Raw genomic sequence first — 16,427 nt, forward strand, 5'->3', positions numbered from 1 at the left:
GCACGTTTTTGTTTTCCTTGTTACAAAGTACTTCATCTTGACAATGACAATTCAAACCAAAAAAAGTTGCATCAGACTGGGATGCAGCATGGGACAATTTTCTGTTACAAAGCTCTCTGTAGACATTAAAAGGAAGAACCCTTGACCTACCAAGGACAGGGATACAATAGAGATCATGCATTTTCTGGATGAGGAAAGAAATCCTTGTAATACACTACTGCCAGACTTACTACACTCAAAAAAGAACTTTTAACTCACATCTTCCAAGACCTGTTTCCCTACTTATGTTACATAACCCTATGGAAAGAAAAAAACATCATTAAGTGTTAAACATCATAACTTTATGCTTCACATGCTACCAGCATGCATTAGTACAGCCACTGGAATTGACTCTGTCACGATCACATTCTGATTGATCTGGAAAGTGACAGATTTAGACAAATTTAAAATGACAAGAAGGTCAAAGACCAATAAGCCATTACAGTAAAAAAAAAAAAAAAAAAAAAAAAAAAAAAAAAAAAAAACCAAAGACAGACTGCCAAACCTGCCACTCCTATATTTTACCAGCAGTTCTGAGACTTTAAGTTGATACACCATGGAAGGAATTTCCTGAAGACAGAAATACGACAGTAAGTTCCTCAACAGAGTCAAATTCAAAGCTTCAGTATTGTGGATGGAGATGAAGGGAAGGAACCAGTCTGAACTGTAAAGTATTTCCCACCCAGTTACTGCCCATTCACCCATCCAAAGGAGTCACACACTAATCTGACAGCAGCTGGGAAGTATACTGGAGATAAAACAGAACAAAGAATTCAGTTGCAACAGTAATCTGTTTTCAGTATATCTGCCACAAGCACTTAAAACTGAGGAAAAGAACAAACTGAGGAGGATAATGAAAAATACACCCCGTGGCTCACCTATCCACATATGAAGCTATCGAGAGGAAAGAGAAGAAGTCACATAAGCTGTGCAGATGTACAACTAAACTACTGTTCAAAATTGTTTTCTTTTCTTTTTTCCTCGTGTAAGTAGAGATTATTTCAAACAATTAAGATTTGAGAAGGCAGGACCTAAGAAGGCTAAAGCTTACAGTTCACAGGTATTCAGAAATGGTATTAGAACTTCTATGTGAAATCTCTTTTAATAGTTAAACATGTCAATAAAAGATGGTAGTGGGGAGATGTTAGTTTTGGTGTTACATTATACTTGGTCTCTTTAACGACACTCTTGTAATTACGCTACTATCCCTCCCTCAAAAAAGGCTGTTAAAGGAGGTATTAAATAGGGAAGATCGTCTGAAGCGGTTTCATCAAGGTGGTTTGGTTTCCAAGGCCCCTGGACAAAGCTGGCATGCATTCTATGTACATTCACTGAATTAAGGAACAAACAAATACAATGGGACTGTGTAAGGAAATGAATCAAGTGAAAAATCCAAAAAGATTTTCAGTACAGAAATTAGCCATGAAACAACCCCAAGTTTATTCTCTAGTGCAAAGCATGTTTTCTGCCCAATATCAACACCCAGTAAGCACTATTAGAATTCTGCTTTATTAGCCAAGAGCTGCTATTTGAAATGCAATTCCTTCCTCCCAACGACACATCCAGTTACAACAAAGTAGTCATGACATACGTCCCCAGGCAACACAGTCAAAGATTTGGGTGACAAGCAATCATCTATCCCAATGAAAGATTACTACAGAAAGAGGAAATTAAGACGGCTCATTTGGAACAGTATTGCTTAACAAGTCTTTCTTCTTCCCTCACTGCCTTCCAGACTGGTTCTGGAAGGCCTCCAGTCTTACACTGGAGAAACTTACCTATTTTACTCTTGCTCAGTGAAGCAATTAGAAATCCCTTAGGCTGCTAGATCTGAAAAACTGCACATAGCATAGCTCATGATATCAAATGCATTATCATGATAAATTTAATTATTAAGAACCGAGGGTTTGCAAGTTGTTTACAAGACACCAACAACTAGAAAAACATTTCAATGTATACTTGGCATAGTAGCTTTTTTTTTTTTTTTAATAAATAAAAGCTCCATGGTTCATCTAAATTCATTATTGCAGCTGAGAAGCTGTTTCTTATCACTATTCCCTCTTACTGTTTGATTACTTTTGTACATCACTGATGTGAAAGTGCATATAAAGTCTATGTGTAATGAAATTTAATTGAACATAAAGCTTAAAAAAGCATATTCTACAAACAATCTGGTAAGCAATCAAAATGTAATAGGCTTTGTGCCTTCAAAACAACTACTGAAATGCAGCATTGAAGTTTAAAAGATTTATTTATAGCATTAACATATAAATAAATGAAGTTTATTTATAAAAAAAACTTTTTCATTTCACTTCTTAAAATACTATGAATTTTTACATGACTGACTAAAAGCAGAAAGTCCAGCCAACTTCAGAAAGTTAAGCTCAAAAAACCAAGAAGGTTTATTTTATTTTTGAATGACAAGGCTTTTATCCAAATAAAGATTTAGGAGTAGGGCAGAGTCTGCATTGCTCTAATGGAAACATATTAGAAGAGTATTTCATTGGCATACAGGGGTAGGTAAGTGTATGAAATTGTATGGACTAAGACCTTATTTATTTGACCTTTTATTTGTTAAGCAACATCTTAACTGGGCTCTTATTCTCTCTTACATGGAACTCCTCTCTGTCAAACCCTCCACTTATCATCAAACTGTTTTTAATGCCTTTTAATTGAAAGTGAACACAAAATTTCTAACTCAACTCTTTGACAACATGTAGTTGAATCTTACCTTATTCTTAATCAGAAAATGTTTTTCCCTTCACTGAAGGAGGAAAAACAGGACTTCCTTAAAGAGGCCATTGGAAATACTATGTGGTGGTCATTCTGAGAGGAAGCATTTTTTAGTACTACAACTGCCTGCTTAAGGATCACCCATTCACCTTCATTTCTGCACATATCAGATTTCCTTTCATTACAACTCTTTTAAGTGAATTTTACCTAGTGAGTTATTACCATAGAAAACAGGGGTGGTTAGGATTTTTATTTTTTTTGAGGTAACTGAGTAACATACACAGTCCACTTAAGTGTCACACTCACGTTCTTACCTCAAGAATGTATTTCTCCAGAGAGCTGATGTTTTCCAGTGCCTCTGGATCCCGATGGATAACAACTACTTCTTTCAGAGGATACTAGGGAGAAGAAAACAAACTTTTGTCTTTCCAAGTAAAAATAAAGAATGTCCAAAATTATGTAGTTATTTGAACTGTTTCACTACTGATTTCTAATTGCTATTCCAAACTTTATTATGCCATTTTCCACAGCTTATCCTGAAGTTGCAAAGCTAGTGCATATTCACAAGGTATTAATAAGAGTTAGTAAGACTTCTAACCTTTACTGGAATGGTTTTTCTGTCTCTGATTACTCGTCCAAGCTCAATAACAGACTGCAAACAAGAAACTGCACTTTCAATTTTTTTGTCGATCAGATCCTCCCTAGGTCAAAAAAAAATAGGAAACATTAAATTGATTCATCATTTCTGTATTGGTTTAGAAGATTTAAAACATTTGACCCATTTCTCTGAAATTTCCTAGAAGAGACTCAATTATGCCCTGTTTGGGGCAATTTCAAAAATGAACAAACATGTTTTTCTTCTCTCTTTGTGGAGAAGACGACGGAAAAATCTTACTGTAAGACAAAAACAGCTATTTTAAAATAATCTTTTATGAGCAGCTCTCACAAGATGGCAATGATGGATTGAGTCATACTACCTGTTTTATTAATATCCAGTAAAAAGCAAAATTTACATTCCTAATATCACAAGATGATGCAAAAAGGTTTTATAAATAGAATACTTACAATGACAATGAAATACCTATAATGAAACCAACTTGCTGGATCTCAATGCATCTTTTCAGGAATTCTACATACTATAGCTTGATGTTTTAGACAGTCCTGTCATCTCTTCTGGCTTCATCATTTTTCCTGGCTTCATCATTTTAACACCCTTCCATTTTGAGGCAGCTCCCCCCCCTCCTGTGTTTTTTTCCTTCAGTAAGCTGACATTCACTTCTTGTTTCAAACATACTAACATCCAAAAGTTCTGAGAACGTGTTTTTCTTGATTTCTTGAGAAGCTGCATAACTTGAGCAGCTCTTTTAAAACTGCACTAACGTCATATCAAGATCAGAGGTACTGGCTCAAAACACAATTTTAAATAAAGCAACGTTGGTAGCTATAATGTAAGTAGTAAAAGTATTGGGATTAAAACCATGCATTTGGTAAGAACTAACCAAAAAAAAAAAAAAACTGGTAAAGCAAGAACATGTGTCCACAACTATTGCACCAGGGCTTCAATTAAAACATTACTTCATATTTTAAAGCTTCTGTTCTTCCAAAAGCTAGTAGCCATGATGGTCCTCAAAAAATATCTTGGAAATATATAAGTTGCATGATGTAATGTTTTTGAACCCAGAAAGGTTCAAATATTAGAATGTAGAAATATTTCACCATTGCTTGCGGTTACCTAACAACACTGTGGAGCCATAAAACAAGAATGGATTTCATGGATTGCATGTACATCCACAAAATCTAATACAAACAATCTGTTCAGACACCAAGCAACCAAACAATACCTCAGGTATTCATTCAAGTTCAGCTGTGAAAGTGGCCAAGTCCACAGCCATCATATCGTCAGAGATTAAAGTAGTATTTTCTAAGACTGCACCAAAAAAGTTTTCATGTCTCTCTTTTTTGGCTGACAGTATTTTCCTTATGCAGTCATCAGAAAAGTATTCCAAGAAAAAACACAATGACATCCTTAGCAACTCAAGGTGAAACTCTAAAACCTCAACAATAATTTAGTTTTGAAAACATCTTCTTATCTGACAAAGAGAATAATTGATACATAGGAGATCCAGTAAATTAGACAAACTTCTTGCAGACAAAAACCCAAACAAATACAAGAAAAAGGGAAACTGTGCAGCCACTGAAATACATCATGTTTGCACAATGCAGCATGAAGTCAGTCAGCACTAACAGGAACAAAAGTAGTGACTAAGCCACTTTTAAACAGCCATGCTAAGTGCGTGCCTGAACTGAGCTCCTACAAATAAAATCCATTAGTCCATACTCCAGGAACATAAAAACATTTGTGGTAACTCTGAAGTCTCACATTCTTTGATTACCTATTCTTTGCAGCACTTTCCCAGAGAACAGAAAACCAGCACCATCATCATTAGCTGTATCTGAAACTCCTTTTTGCAACAGCTCACTACTAAAGCAAGCAGAAAGAACCCCCTTCCTCAAAGGATATAGTATCCATGAAAGAAGTGACATTACCACAAGGTTTGAATTCTTCAACTAGCATGTAAAATACCAAGGTCAGCTCCTTTGTCCTTAGGGGTTTTTAAACCGAGCCGCAATACAACAGGAAATAGAGAAGTGTGCTCCTCTCATATTCAGTGACTAACAGCAGACTGAAATGCAGGCACTAACTTAATCCACGAACAAAACACCAAGGCAACAATAAGTAACTGATTATTATATTGCTGCCTCCCTTGGCAGGACCAAGAAAACAAAACAAAACAAAAACAAACAAAAAACAACAACAAGCAAACTTCAGTTGTCAAATTCTAGCTGGGTCAAGTTGATAACCCAGGACTTAATTTGATATAACCATCAGCAAGCTAAACCTTTTTCTAGCACTTCCAAAAAAACCTCACCCATCTGCATTCAAACAAAAAGGATCCATCTGAAAAGCCCTCTCGTGTTATGTATCCTCTTACAAGAAAGTGGCAATCTCTGGACAATGGTCCAAATTCCTGATCTGTAGCCAAAAGAACTCACTCTGCTGGCTCCATATGTGGTCCACACAAAACAATAATTTTAATCCACGTGGGATTTGGCATCAACATTTGCCAAGAGATGAGGGGATTCTTGCATTCTTATGACTGTAGGGCCTGCAAGGAGGTTTTGAAATCCTCTGGGGCTCTTTATAGGTAAACATTACAGCTTTTAGCCAGTATGGTTTGCAGAGTGAAAAGGATATTCCTCAACTGCCATAAGCAGGAATACACATTTCCAGCACAGTGTTTCCTCCTAATTGTTTTCCTTCCTATCACTACAATCCTTTAACCTAGAAGTCTGCTGCCTAAACATGGAGGGAAAATTTCCAGCTTTGACAGACGAGTGCAAAGTGTATTGCTAGTGAAATGTCCTCCTACAGTGAAGAAGCTAGCAATCAGTTTAATTAAACTTGAACATTTTGCACTTACAGAAAAAAAAAATGTGTTAACCAACATCCTAAAAACTCTTCTTGGTTACTTTGTGTCATTCATATTATTAAAGCAGCTCCTTTTCCTGTTACTCAAAGCAGTTTACAACACACATAACAGAAGGAGCATTTCTCTGTGACAAGCAAATTAAAAACAAACAAAAAACAAACAGAAACACCCACCATTTTGCCACAGAACAGCTGTCTCTTACCTCACTTGGGGAAGCATGAGGTAGTGGATGCTTTCAGTATTCTTTTCCTGTACTGAGGCTGGATCAATAAGTGTCTTCAGGTTCTGGTACATCAGTTCAGTGATGAATGGAGTATATGGTGCCTGTAATGTTGCATTCATTCTTTCACCATCTTTTCTTTATTGTTTGTACACTATGAATCAGTAATACTTATGAATGGAATAAGGACGGTTCAGCAAAAACGTGATGCTTACACAGTGTCTTCAATGCAGAACTATGAAGTTAATCAAAATGCTGCCTGAACTAAATGATGAAACTGGTACTACTTATTGATCTGCTTTCTGAGCTTCATGTTTGGGTATCAGAAGGGAAATCTGAATGTCTCTTTAAGCCAGGTGATATTTGCAGAAAAACAAACAAAAGGGGGAGGTGGAAAATGAACTGTGCTGCTTAAGTCAGTAGAAATATACTTTTTCTCCAACTATGTTCAGTCTCTGTACCCCCAGTTTCTACAGTCAACTTAGAAACCAAGATGCATGCTTTTAGATAAACTATGTTAATAAAAGTCAGTTAGTTATGTAATTCCCTTACCATAAGTCTGCACATGGAGTACAAAACACTGAACAAGGTTTCCAGGGCCCTAATGCAGTCTTCGGTCCCATTCTCACCCTATTCAAAGCATTAACCAAGATTAGAAACAATGAAGGAGAAACAAACCAGTACCATTTTAGCATCACTGAACTGATTTCAGTAAATCCTAAATGAGTTTCTGTAAATTCTCAAGATTTCCTATGTTAATGCAATAAATGGGTTTTCCAAACTGCATTCATTTTGCTCAAAATCTCATCCAGCAAGTGAAACTGAGTTACAGTGCATTCTGTTGGTTAATTGGCTTTCCTCATAAATCAAGAAGGAAAAAAAAAACATTTTAATTTCTCATCTTCCACTTTCAGGTACAAACTTGATCATATTCGGAAGACAGCAGATAGATTGCTGCTTAATACCATGAAGCTGCTATGTATTAAGTTAATGCAGACTTGGATTTAATTTATGTTACAAGACCACAGAGGTAGATACATACCTTTAGTCTTCTGCGATTCATTCTAACATACCAGTTGGTCAGAATATCTACAAACTTCACTAATCGAGGGACTACGGTATACAGCCTGTAAGCTAGAAAGAAAACATTTACTGTAAGTAACATTTGCCCTCTACATCTATCTTTTATCTTAAAGAAACATATTATCAGTAGCAGCTCTAGTGTTGAGCATAAAATTTTAGCAGAAGGTTAAAAAGGTTAGAATTTTAGCAAGGTTAAAAAGTTGATTAGACATACTGTTATGTTAAATGTTAAAACCACATTAAGGAAATACACGTCATCAAGTTTCATGCTACAAGACAAACATCTACCGCCAAATTACTCTTCTCATCCTACACAAACATGCATGACAGAAGCCTTATGTTTTTATCTGACTTGTAAAGAGGACAGTGGATAAAAGACTATTAATCATGAAGGATTTGGCAAATCCTGTATTTGTACATGCTATAAATACAGCCAAGTTACAAGAAGTTCACCGGAAATTATTGCAGAATCATACAATAGAATTTTATTATAAATTATTGCCAAGATATTTTTTTTGTCAGATTTAAAATGAGACACCCATTTTAATTAATTTTCCCTGAATTATTTGCTTTTTTTCAGCAGACAGAAAGCACAGTAACAGCAAGCCTGACGAGGTATGAAGTTGTATTTTCCAAGTTCAGCATAGCTTAAAAGCATGGAGAACTGCCAGAACAAAAAACAAGGTCATCATGAACATCATGATGCAACAGGGAAAATTTTCAAAAAATATCGTGAACAACTGAAAGCTTAACTATGACTTAGCTTCCTAAAGTAAAACTCATGTACAGCTTTTTTTTTTTTTTTTTTAATTAAGGAACTTTTTCATGTCAATTTTGAATCAGTTCCATTAATCAAGCAACTGCTGAATAAAATTTATCTTTACTTTACAAGCTTCATTATGCTTTTCATTGCATTTTCTAAAATAGAAATGGCTTTAAAGGCTGAGTACTTGTATTTAAACCTAAAAAGGAAACCCTCAGAAGATTCATGCCATGGGGAGGGGGAGACATTTCTGTGGGAATTTGTGTTCCTGAGAAATACCCAGTTCTTGAACAGCTATGAATCATCTAGTTAGAAGACTGGTTCATAAACAAAATAAAGCACACACACACTAAAAAAACATTAAGGAATAGTATACATTTAACACAACGTTCAAGTTAGCTTGGAAGCATGCATTTCTCCCCTCTTTATAACTGTAATCCTATGAATCAAGTTGTGAAATGTCACTTTTTCAGGAAGGATGCACGCAGGTGCAGGGAAGCACATGCAGGCACGCACACGTTCCTTTCCATTTCAATCACCAGGAGATAGGCTGTTCTGTGCAAGAAGCGCCCGACACAGGAAACGATTAAATAGTGCAAGAAGTATGATAAGGCTTAATGTTCAGAAATACAGATTTTTGCCCCCAAAAAACACAAAGGGCTGCTTGCTCTATTACTTTCCATATCATCTTTCCATTACATGTATGTTACCACTTGCCCTACTTAAAAGCTCAAGCATCCAAGCCACCGAGGTTTCCATAATAAAGCTGGGGTTCAGGGGAGAAAATAGACAGCACAACTACTCGATAGCATGTATTTCATTTGGCTAAGCTAGTTCTCATCACCCTGATGCTAGCCAGCTACCCTGTCTGCTGCTGAGGAGTTGACTGGTGCACACTGACTTCCAGCAATCCTAAAGAGAGGTGTTTCCACACCTCCATTTTGAGCACCGATTAGAAGGGGTCACAAGCAATGGCCAAAAAGCTCCTCACATACAGGCACGTGTTGAGGCGTGTGGCCTAAACACAGCTCAGTTTTGACAACTTTTCACAACTAGCAGGTGCCAGAAAGCAGCATCATGTCAGCTGGCTCACTGTCCTTAAATGCATACGTTAGGGGAGTTTTTAAGCTCTCCCTGAACCACAGCTATGGAGGTTTTATTATATACACCTTCCTGAAGTCTTTCTAGGGTCTCTACACTACACCGAAGCTGGAGGGTGCTGAGGTACGCTGATGTTCAGGCTACTAGTAGAAATCGGGGCAGAATTAATTAAGTTCCACTTCATGGAAACATCTTTGTAGGGGCATGAGAGTGGTGTAAAATATAGCTCCGCTATAAATTACACTTTAATGAGTAGCAGAAGCCAAGCTTAATTGCAAAGTTTCCCCCCCCATGATGTCTCCCTGCCATTTAGAGGCTCAAGCAAGCACGCTTGTATACATGGTCATACAGAGAGGTGCACAAACAGCACGTTATGGCACAACCTGGGCCACTTCCCTGAACTATAACACAACTATAGCACCCGAAGAGCACCTCAGCACCACTGCTTCTGCTGCATTTTAGATGTGGCATTCAAGTTGCTACACACATCTCGGAGGTTACAGAGCTGCACAGCATTAGCTGGCAAATGCCACCATTGACTTCTGCTGCCATCTTGTCATGTCTACAACAGCTTATGCACTCATATGTTAATTATTTTTGGAATCAGCTTCTAAAATGAAGATTGTGTAGTGTATTTATCGCCTTTACTCAGGGTTTGAGGTTATCAGCCACAATTATGACCTTTCCTTGCCTCTTTCTGAAAACAACATTTTTCCTGATTCAAGTCATTTGAAGTAGCAAATCTTAAAAAAAAAAAAATCAAAACGTGATTTATTTTAAATATTAGTACAACAGAGCACCATGTCACAGTACACTCATTTACTGCACATCATTAATATCCATCTGACTGAATTCAGAGTTTATGCAGAAAAATAAATTGAAAAACCATGTTTATTACTCATTTCCAAATGGGATATATCAATCATGTCATTGTCATTGATGTCATCATGTCATTGATGAACGCATCATAATATCTTCTTCTAACACAAAAGTCAATAGCATTTAATATCAATATTACAATCTTGGAATTCTTTACATTTACATTTTCCAACAGGAAGTTTCTCTGAATGATCTTCTTGCTTTGTAAAGATGGCAGCTGACACATCCCTTTTCATTAGCTTCCTCTTCCTCTTAGAAACCCACAGCACAATTGAAGTTCTGCCCCACTATCATCTTCCAACAAACACTATTTCTGTTCAAACTCCATACTAATCCAAGATCCCATGTACACATTTACAAATCAATTTTCCACTTTCACAGAATCACAAAATGGTTGAGGTTGGAAGGGGACCTCTGAAGATCATTTAGTCCCTCAAAATATTTTCCTCTTAACACAGAGCATGTAAACTCTGATAGACCCTGTGTATTTCTCTAGTAATAGATGAAATTCAACAAATACCATCAAACATCAAGGACAAAACTCCTGGGAAAAAGACACGTTTTTGACAACAGAGTGCTTTTATCATAACTCTGTCTTAGGTAGCTTGAGGATTCCTTTCTTCCTTTAATGAGATGTTTCAGATGACCTCGCCTGAACTTCATTACCGAAATAACATGCTTTACCTACTGTAGCAAAATAAACACATCTTACTTGTCCTGCTGAGAATGAACATACCAGTCTGAGGGCGGGGGGGGGGGGAAAGCACAAGAGATGAGTGATGCAGAAAAGGACTGTCCTATATCCCTGTGAACTCCAGCTTGACATTATCTGTTATTCCAGTAATACCTCTTTTCCCCAAGCCAAAGCACACCTGTTGGAAGGTTTCTAAAACTTCTTCCAATGGCAACTTAAGATCACTGGCATGGGGGGGCTGTTTGTTGATTCATAAGCAGGGACTACAATAGCAAAAGCCATCTTCTTTCCAGTATTGAGGTGACTGGTGCCCTTAAAGGCACTAAAATCTATTCAGATCCCCATCATGACTTCATCTGCAGGTTTGTAGGCTTGCTGGATCATGCTAACTAGTTCAAGGGCTTCTACATCTTCTCATTGCAATTTACGTTGTCTTAATATAATATGAAATGATTACAAGGTACAGGATGATGAAAAAGACAACATATACGTGGAGAAAAACAGTAAGAGCTTCTTTATAAAGCTACATAGTAAATTGGCAGTATTCTGTCCTTTTGTGCGGATTCCCAGTATGATTACGAAGAAACCCTCTCCATGGAATAAAGTAAGGAAAAGCTTGTCCCCATGTCCCTGTATCACTCCAAAATTTTGTATTTAGCTGGTTTGATCACTGCCCATTGTATTTAAAATTTATTTATTTATAGCTTCCCTAAATTCTGTTTGGAATCCTTTTCACTGTCATCTTTCAGCTACTGTAACAGTATTATTCATTACTCCAAGCACTGCAGAAGATGGTACAGCAGGAAGCCACATCACCAAACTGACAGGATTAGCTATGGTAGAAAAGCATCATCACTTTTCAACATCTCACAAGCAACTACAGCAAAATCTGCATTCGTACCTATAAAGACACTATTCTATGCATTACTGTAACTGGTTAAAGATTTCCTTCCTTTTATCTGAACTGTAAGTCTCAAGTGAACTGTGGAAGTCTATGGATGAAATGGTTAGTTCTCTAATCAAAAATTGAACATACGTACACCCCCCCCCCCAACATGTGCATACCTGCCATTTCAGCTTTGAAGAACTGTATGAGTGATTGGGTGAAAGAAAGAATCCATTTATCCATGATGTTATTGCTCTCCTTAACTGTGTTCTCATTGTAAAGGAATTCTCTTCCCTCCTCCTATCATCAACATAAAAACACAAAACACATTTTCAAGTCATAAGGGTATATATTCCAATCTCTATATCGAGACACCTTTCAGACAGAAGTATTTTGTCACTTTCACTCTGTGTTACGCCGGTTTCCTAAGAGGGAACACAAATTCCGGAAACATATGCAAGAGAAATGGCCAAAGAAAAATGCAGCTTCCACTGCTCCTGATTTCACCACAACACTTTCAACTGCAAAGGAGGCCTGTTATGTGCATAAAGGGCCAGAAAGCAGTACTGCACACACTGGTATGCAGTAGTCCCTTCCCCACTTGCCCTGTAAATCATAGCTTCCAGATACAGGGTAGGAGTCTTGAATTTACAGAACTCTTTCATCCAGGAGGATCCAAAGCATTTACAAGAAACGTAACGACTAAGAAGGTAAGTTGTATTCAGGGAAATGGCATTTCAAGCATAGAGTTTTAAAATCATGTGGCAATTTCAGCAGGTTAAACAAATACGAGAGCAAAAGCCCCCACTGAAAAACAAACAAAAACCAGGAAGACTTTTAGGCATCTAAATGTAAATAGCATGTTCTGATGCTAGACAGAATAGTGATGTTTGCACCCATCTGAGAAATTTCATAACACTTGACTGATTCTGCAGGGCATTGTAAGCAATATCACAAGAAAGCACAATCGTCTGTGCTGTGTCAACAGTCTGACTCGTCTGCACATGGATGTTCTTAAAACTAGCAGAAAATGGGGTGGGGGAGGATTTTTATTTTTTTTTTAATATATATATATTACACACACACACGCACATATATATATATATATTTATTTTTATTATTTTATTTAGATCTACCATCAGTATTTAATATCTGTTTTTTTTCAAGTTTCTGGACTTTGCCCTCCCTTGAAATCCAGATGAAAAGATCTGTTTAGATTATTTGACCCAATAGCTATCCTTCATACTGTGTAAATGGATGCTTACATTTTTTAGGATTAAAAAAAAAAAAAAAAGGCATCTGCACACCCAAAAGTGCAGCAATCAGTGTGAGGTCAGCAGGCATCAAACCAACTATAATTACTCGGTAACTGCAGTAAGCATCAAATTATAAGACTGAAATTATAATTTCTCTTGCAGTAGGCAGAACATAATGAAAAAGTTTTTAAAGCCTGAGCATGAAAGCTAATTTAAGCAGTAGCACCTCCAATAGCCCACTGTTTTGCCTAATATGGTACACAGTGACGGTTTTAATATTTATAAAGGAAAAATACATCTCCTGAATCACCAAAACTATCTGCTTAAGCACCTGGATTTTCCACTGGGGTCTTCCACCCTCCATTTGGCTGATCTTGCAAGATTTAACAGGATCGCAGCAAAAAGCTGCAAAGCACACAAGATAACTCACAGGTTAAAGAGAAAAACTGAAATATATTTTTGGGCAACACACGTTTGTCTGAGGAATGATGTCTAGGGATCCTGAGAAGAGATTCATTAAGTATTAGGCTCTGAAGTTACTAGACTTTCTTCCCAAAAGGGGCTGTTAAAAAGATAAAACCATTTAAGTCAGCTATTTACTGTATTATTTACTGAAGTCAGCTGCCTTTATTGCTTCAAATGGCAGTTCTCCGAAGTGATTAAACTTCTACTGTAATTTCATGTGTAATACAAGGTTTGAACTTTTTTTTTGCTTAGTTTCCACTCCCATAGAAGTCTGCACTGGCAAGTGGTAGCTTTCCATCATTAATCTTCGCTGAAAGATTATAATTAGTTTCAACAGAACCTATACAGCATACATGCAAAATCTTCAATTCAAATGACGTATTGCTGCAGGAAACTTTAATCTTGCTTTCATTCTGCAAGTGTAGAAATTTGTGTCACTCATATAGCTTTTTTTTTTTTTTTTTTTTTAGCACACTTCAAATGTAATCTGCAAGTCTAAAGCATTATTGCAAATGATTTACCTTTCTTTCCATTTCTTCATTTTTTTCTAAGTAACATTTAAATTTAATTTTTAAAAATAATTAACTGTCACGTTACACAAGACAATCTTACTGCTGTGGCTAATGCATTCCACATCAAGTATTCCCGAGTTTAATTATGAATCTGCATAAAAATATTTAAGTTACAGTACATGAAGAGATGCATTTTCAGCAGTGGCTGCTGTGACAATTTCTTGAACTAAATCAGTATTTGTTTGCAGTTCTGTTTTAAATCTGTGTGTTATTAGGGTAATGTTCTCAGCACAGAGAAACTTGCAGCACTCCTTCCTCACATGTAGCCATACCTGACTACACAATTTGGGATAACAGCAAAGAAAATGCATCAGCACTTAAAGCAGCATTAGTGACACTTAGTTCCTTCAAGCTACGAGAAGAAACCCTGATAAGACAGTCCCTAGAAAACCATCAAGACTTGATACGGACTTTTCAGAAGAATTCCCTCAAGCACTTGTGGTACTTCGCTTTTTACTGGCGTTCCCAGAAACATGACTAGCAGAGCTATTTACTTAGAAACCCATGAACTGGAAAGCCCCTATCTTATTCTCCAATTTCAGGAGTGTAAATGCAACAGCATCACATTTACCTAAAATAGAGTATTTACCTAAAAAAGAGCATGAGTTTCTCCTCTGAGAAACGTTAGCTTTTATGCCTTGATGGTACCCTACATTTCAGTCCTGCTTTCTATGTAATAAGCTTGGTCAAGAAGAGAAAGATGCATAAGTGATTAGCTTAATAAAATAGGATACCAACAGCAAATACAGAAATTTACAGCAAGCATACACAACCTGACCCACCTTTGAAGTCAGCCTTACTTTGAACAAGAAGGTCAAGATCAGGTGACCTCCCGAGGTCCCTGCCAACCTAAATCTCTCTCTGATACTAATTCTCAGTAATGGTGGACAAAACACAAAAATTTTTCCCCTTGGCATTTCCAGACTCAAGAGATCTGTACCTTATGTTCCAGGATCTGAACATTCTGAACAAGAAAACGGTATGCGTTGTACCAGGGCAGGAAGACATCCTTCAGTATATCCCTTACTCCTTCCTCCTTAAATCGCAAATTTTCTGCCCTTACCACAGGAGAATTGATAAGGTATAACCTGAAAAATAAGAACACAATACTTAAAAGCTTAAAACTGAATATAGTAATAGAAATGCACTTAAGCACACAGTGAATTCTGAGAGCTGCATAGCAATGGAAAAATACCCAAAGGAACAGTCTCACACTAAGAACCCTAAAAAGGACAGCATTGTAAGCATGTTACATATTGAGCATATGATAATTCACTTCCTAGTGTCATGGGATTACTTCTATCACAACGCATACTGAATTTGATTCAGAATTTAAATTTTCTTTTTTAATCTAAAAGTTAATTGAAGTCACAACAGGTACTCAGATGCTATCACAATATACAAACTAGCACTGGATGCACAGAATTAATGTTCATCTTTATAATGGCACCCATATATTTTTAACTTCTTAACAATGACACAGCACTTTCTACACAATCTACTTATTCCCACCGATTAGAAAAAGGTTCAGGCTCATCACAAGGGCTTGAACAAGGCAAGAAAGAGAAATCTGTAAAAAAGGAAAAGCTGAAATTGATGTTGTCAGAAAGTCAGCCCAAGAAGAGGAGAAAGGACGTACCTCCTACAAATACAAATATGCCTCAGCTCTAGAAGTAGCTTGGAAAGAGCAAAGCAGAGGATTCATATCACACTATAAGAAGCAGCTCCTTACAGAACCATGGGCATCTGCAGCCAAGGATGTTCATCTACACCTGAAATCCACCCTGTCCAGTAAGACTTCTCAAGACAGTCTTGCTTAAGCTAACAGCTCCTCTCACATCAGAGACAAGACATTCCCCTGGCTTCCTTGATCATTTTGCAAAAAAAATTATCTTTATCCATATGCATTTTATTCTCTACACAAATTCACCATTTACAAATTGTTATCTATCTCGTTACCTCAAAAGGAAGCCAGGTCTTTCTCAGGTAACACAAAACTTCCATAAGAACTTAATTTAAATATGCTTCATTTAACTTTCCAAGTATGAAAAACAAATGAAACAACTCTTGGAGACTTTGGCACTTCCCAATAAAAATGAATTTATTAACTCATTTCCTCATGCTTTATCAACTTTAAAAATCATGATTCTAATCTAATATATCTTTACAAACACTTCCTTTAGGAGGCTTTAAAATCTTAATGTGGTCTGACACAGCAAACTCAAGAATAGCAGATCATAAATTC

The 16,427-nt window shown here is 36.8% G+C and overlaps 1 protein-coding gene across 1 annotated transcript in view; it reads right to left on the reverse strand.

The window, feature by feature from the left end:
• IARS1 (isoleucyl-tRNA synthetase 1) overlaps positions 1 to 16,427 on the reverse strand; it is a 101,857-nt gene that overhangs the window by 25,059 nt on the left and 60,371 nt on the right. Inside the window, exons 20-26 of the mRNA XM_084292524.1 lie at positions 15,123 to 15,270; positions 12,069 to 12,189; positions 7,526 to 7,617; positions 7,036 to 7,113; positions 6,466 to 6,587; positions 3,371 to 3,473; positions 3,087 to 3,170 (exon numbers count right to left, since the gene is read on the reverse strand). Of these exons, the coding sequence (XP_084148650.1) occupies positions 3,087 to 3,170; positions 3,371 to 3,473; positions 6,466 to 6,587; positions 7,036 to 7,113; positions 7,526 to 7,617; positions 12,069 to 12,189; positions 15,123 to 15,270 (748 nt within the window). The remainder of the gene's footprint in view (positions 1 to 3,086; positions 3,171 to 3,370; positions 3,474 to 6,465; positions 6,588 to 7,035; positions 7,114 to 7,525; positions 7,618 to 12,068; positions 12,190 to 15,122; positions 15,271 to 16,427) is intronic.

This window comes from Netta rufina (genome assembly GCF_964035555.1).
Source record: "Netta rufina genome assembly, chromosome: 10".
NCBI lineage: Eukaryota > Metazoa > Chordata > Aves > Anseriformes > Anatidae > Netta > Netta rufina.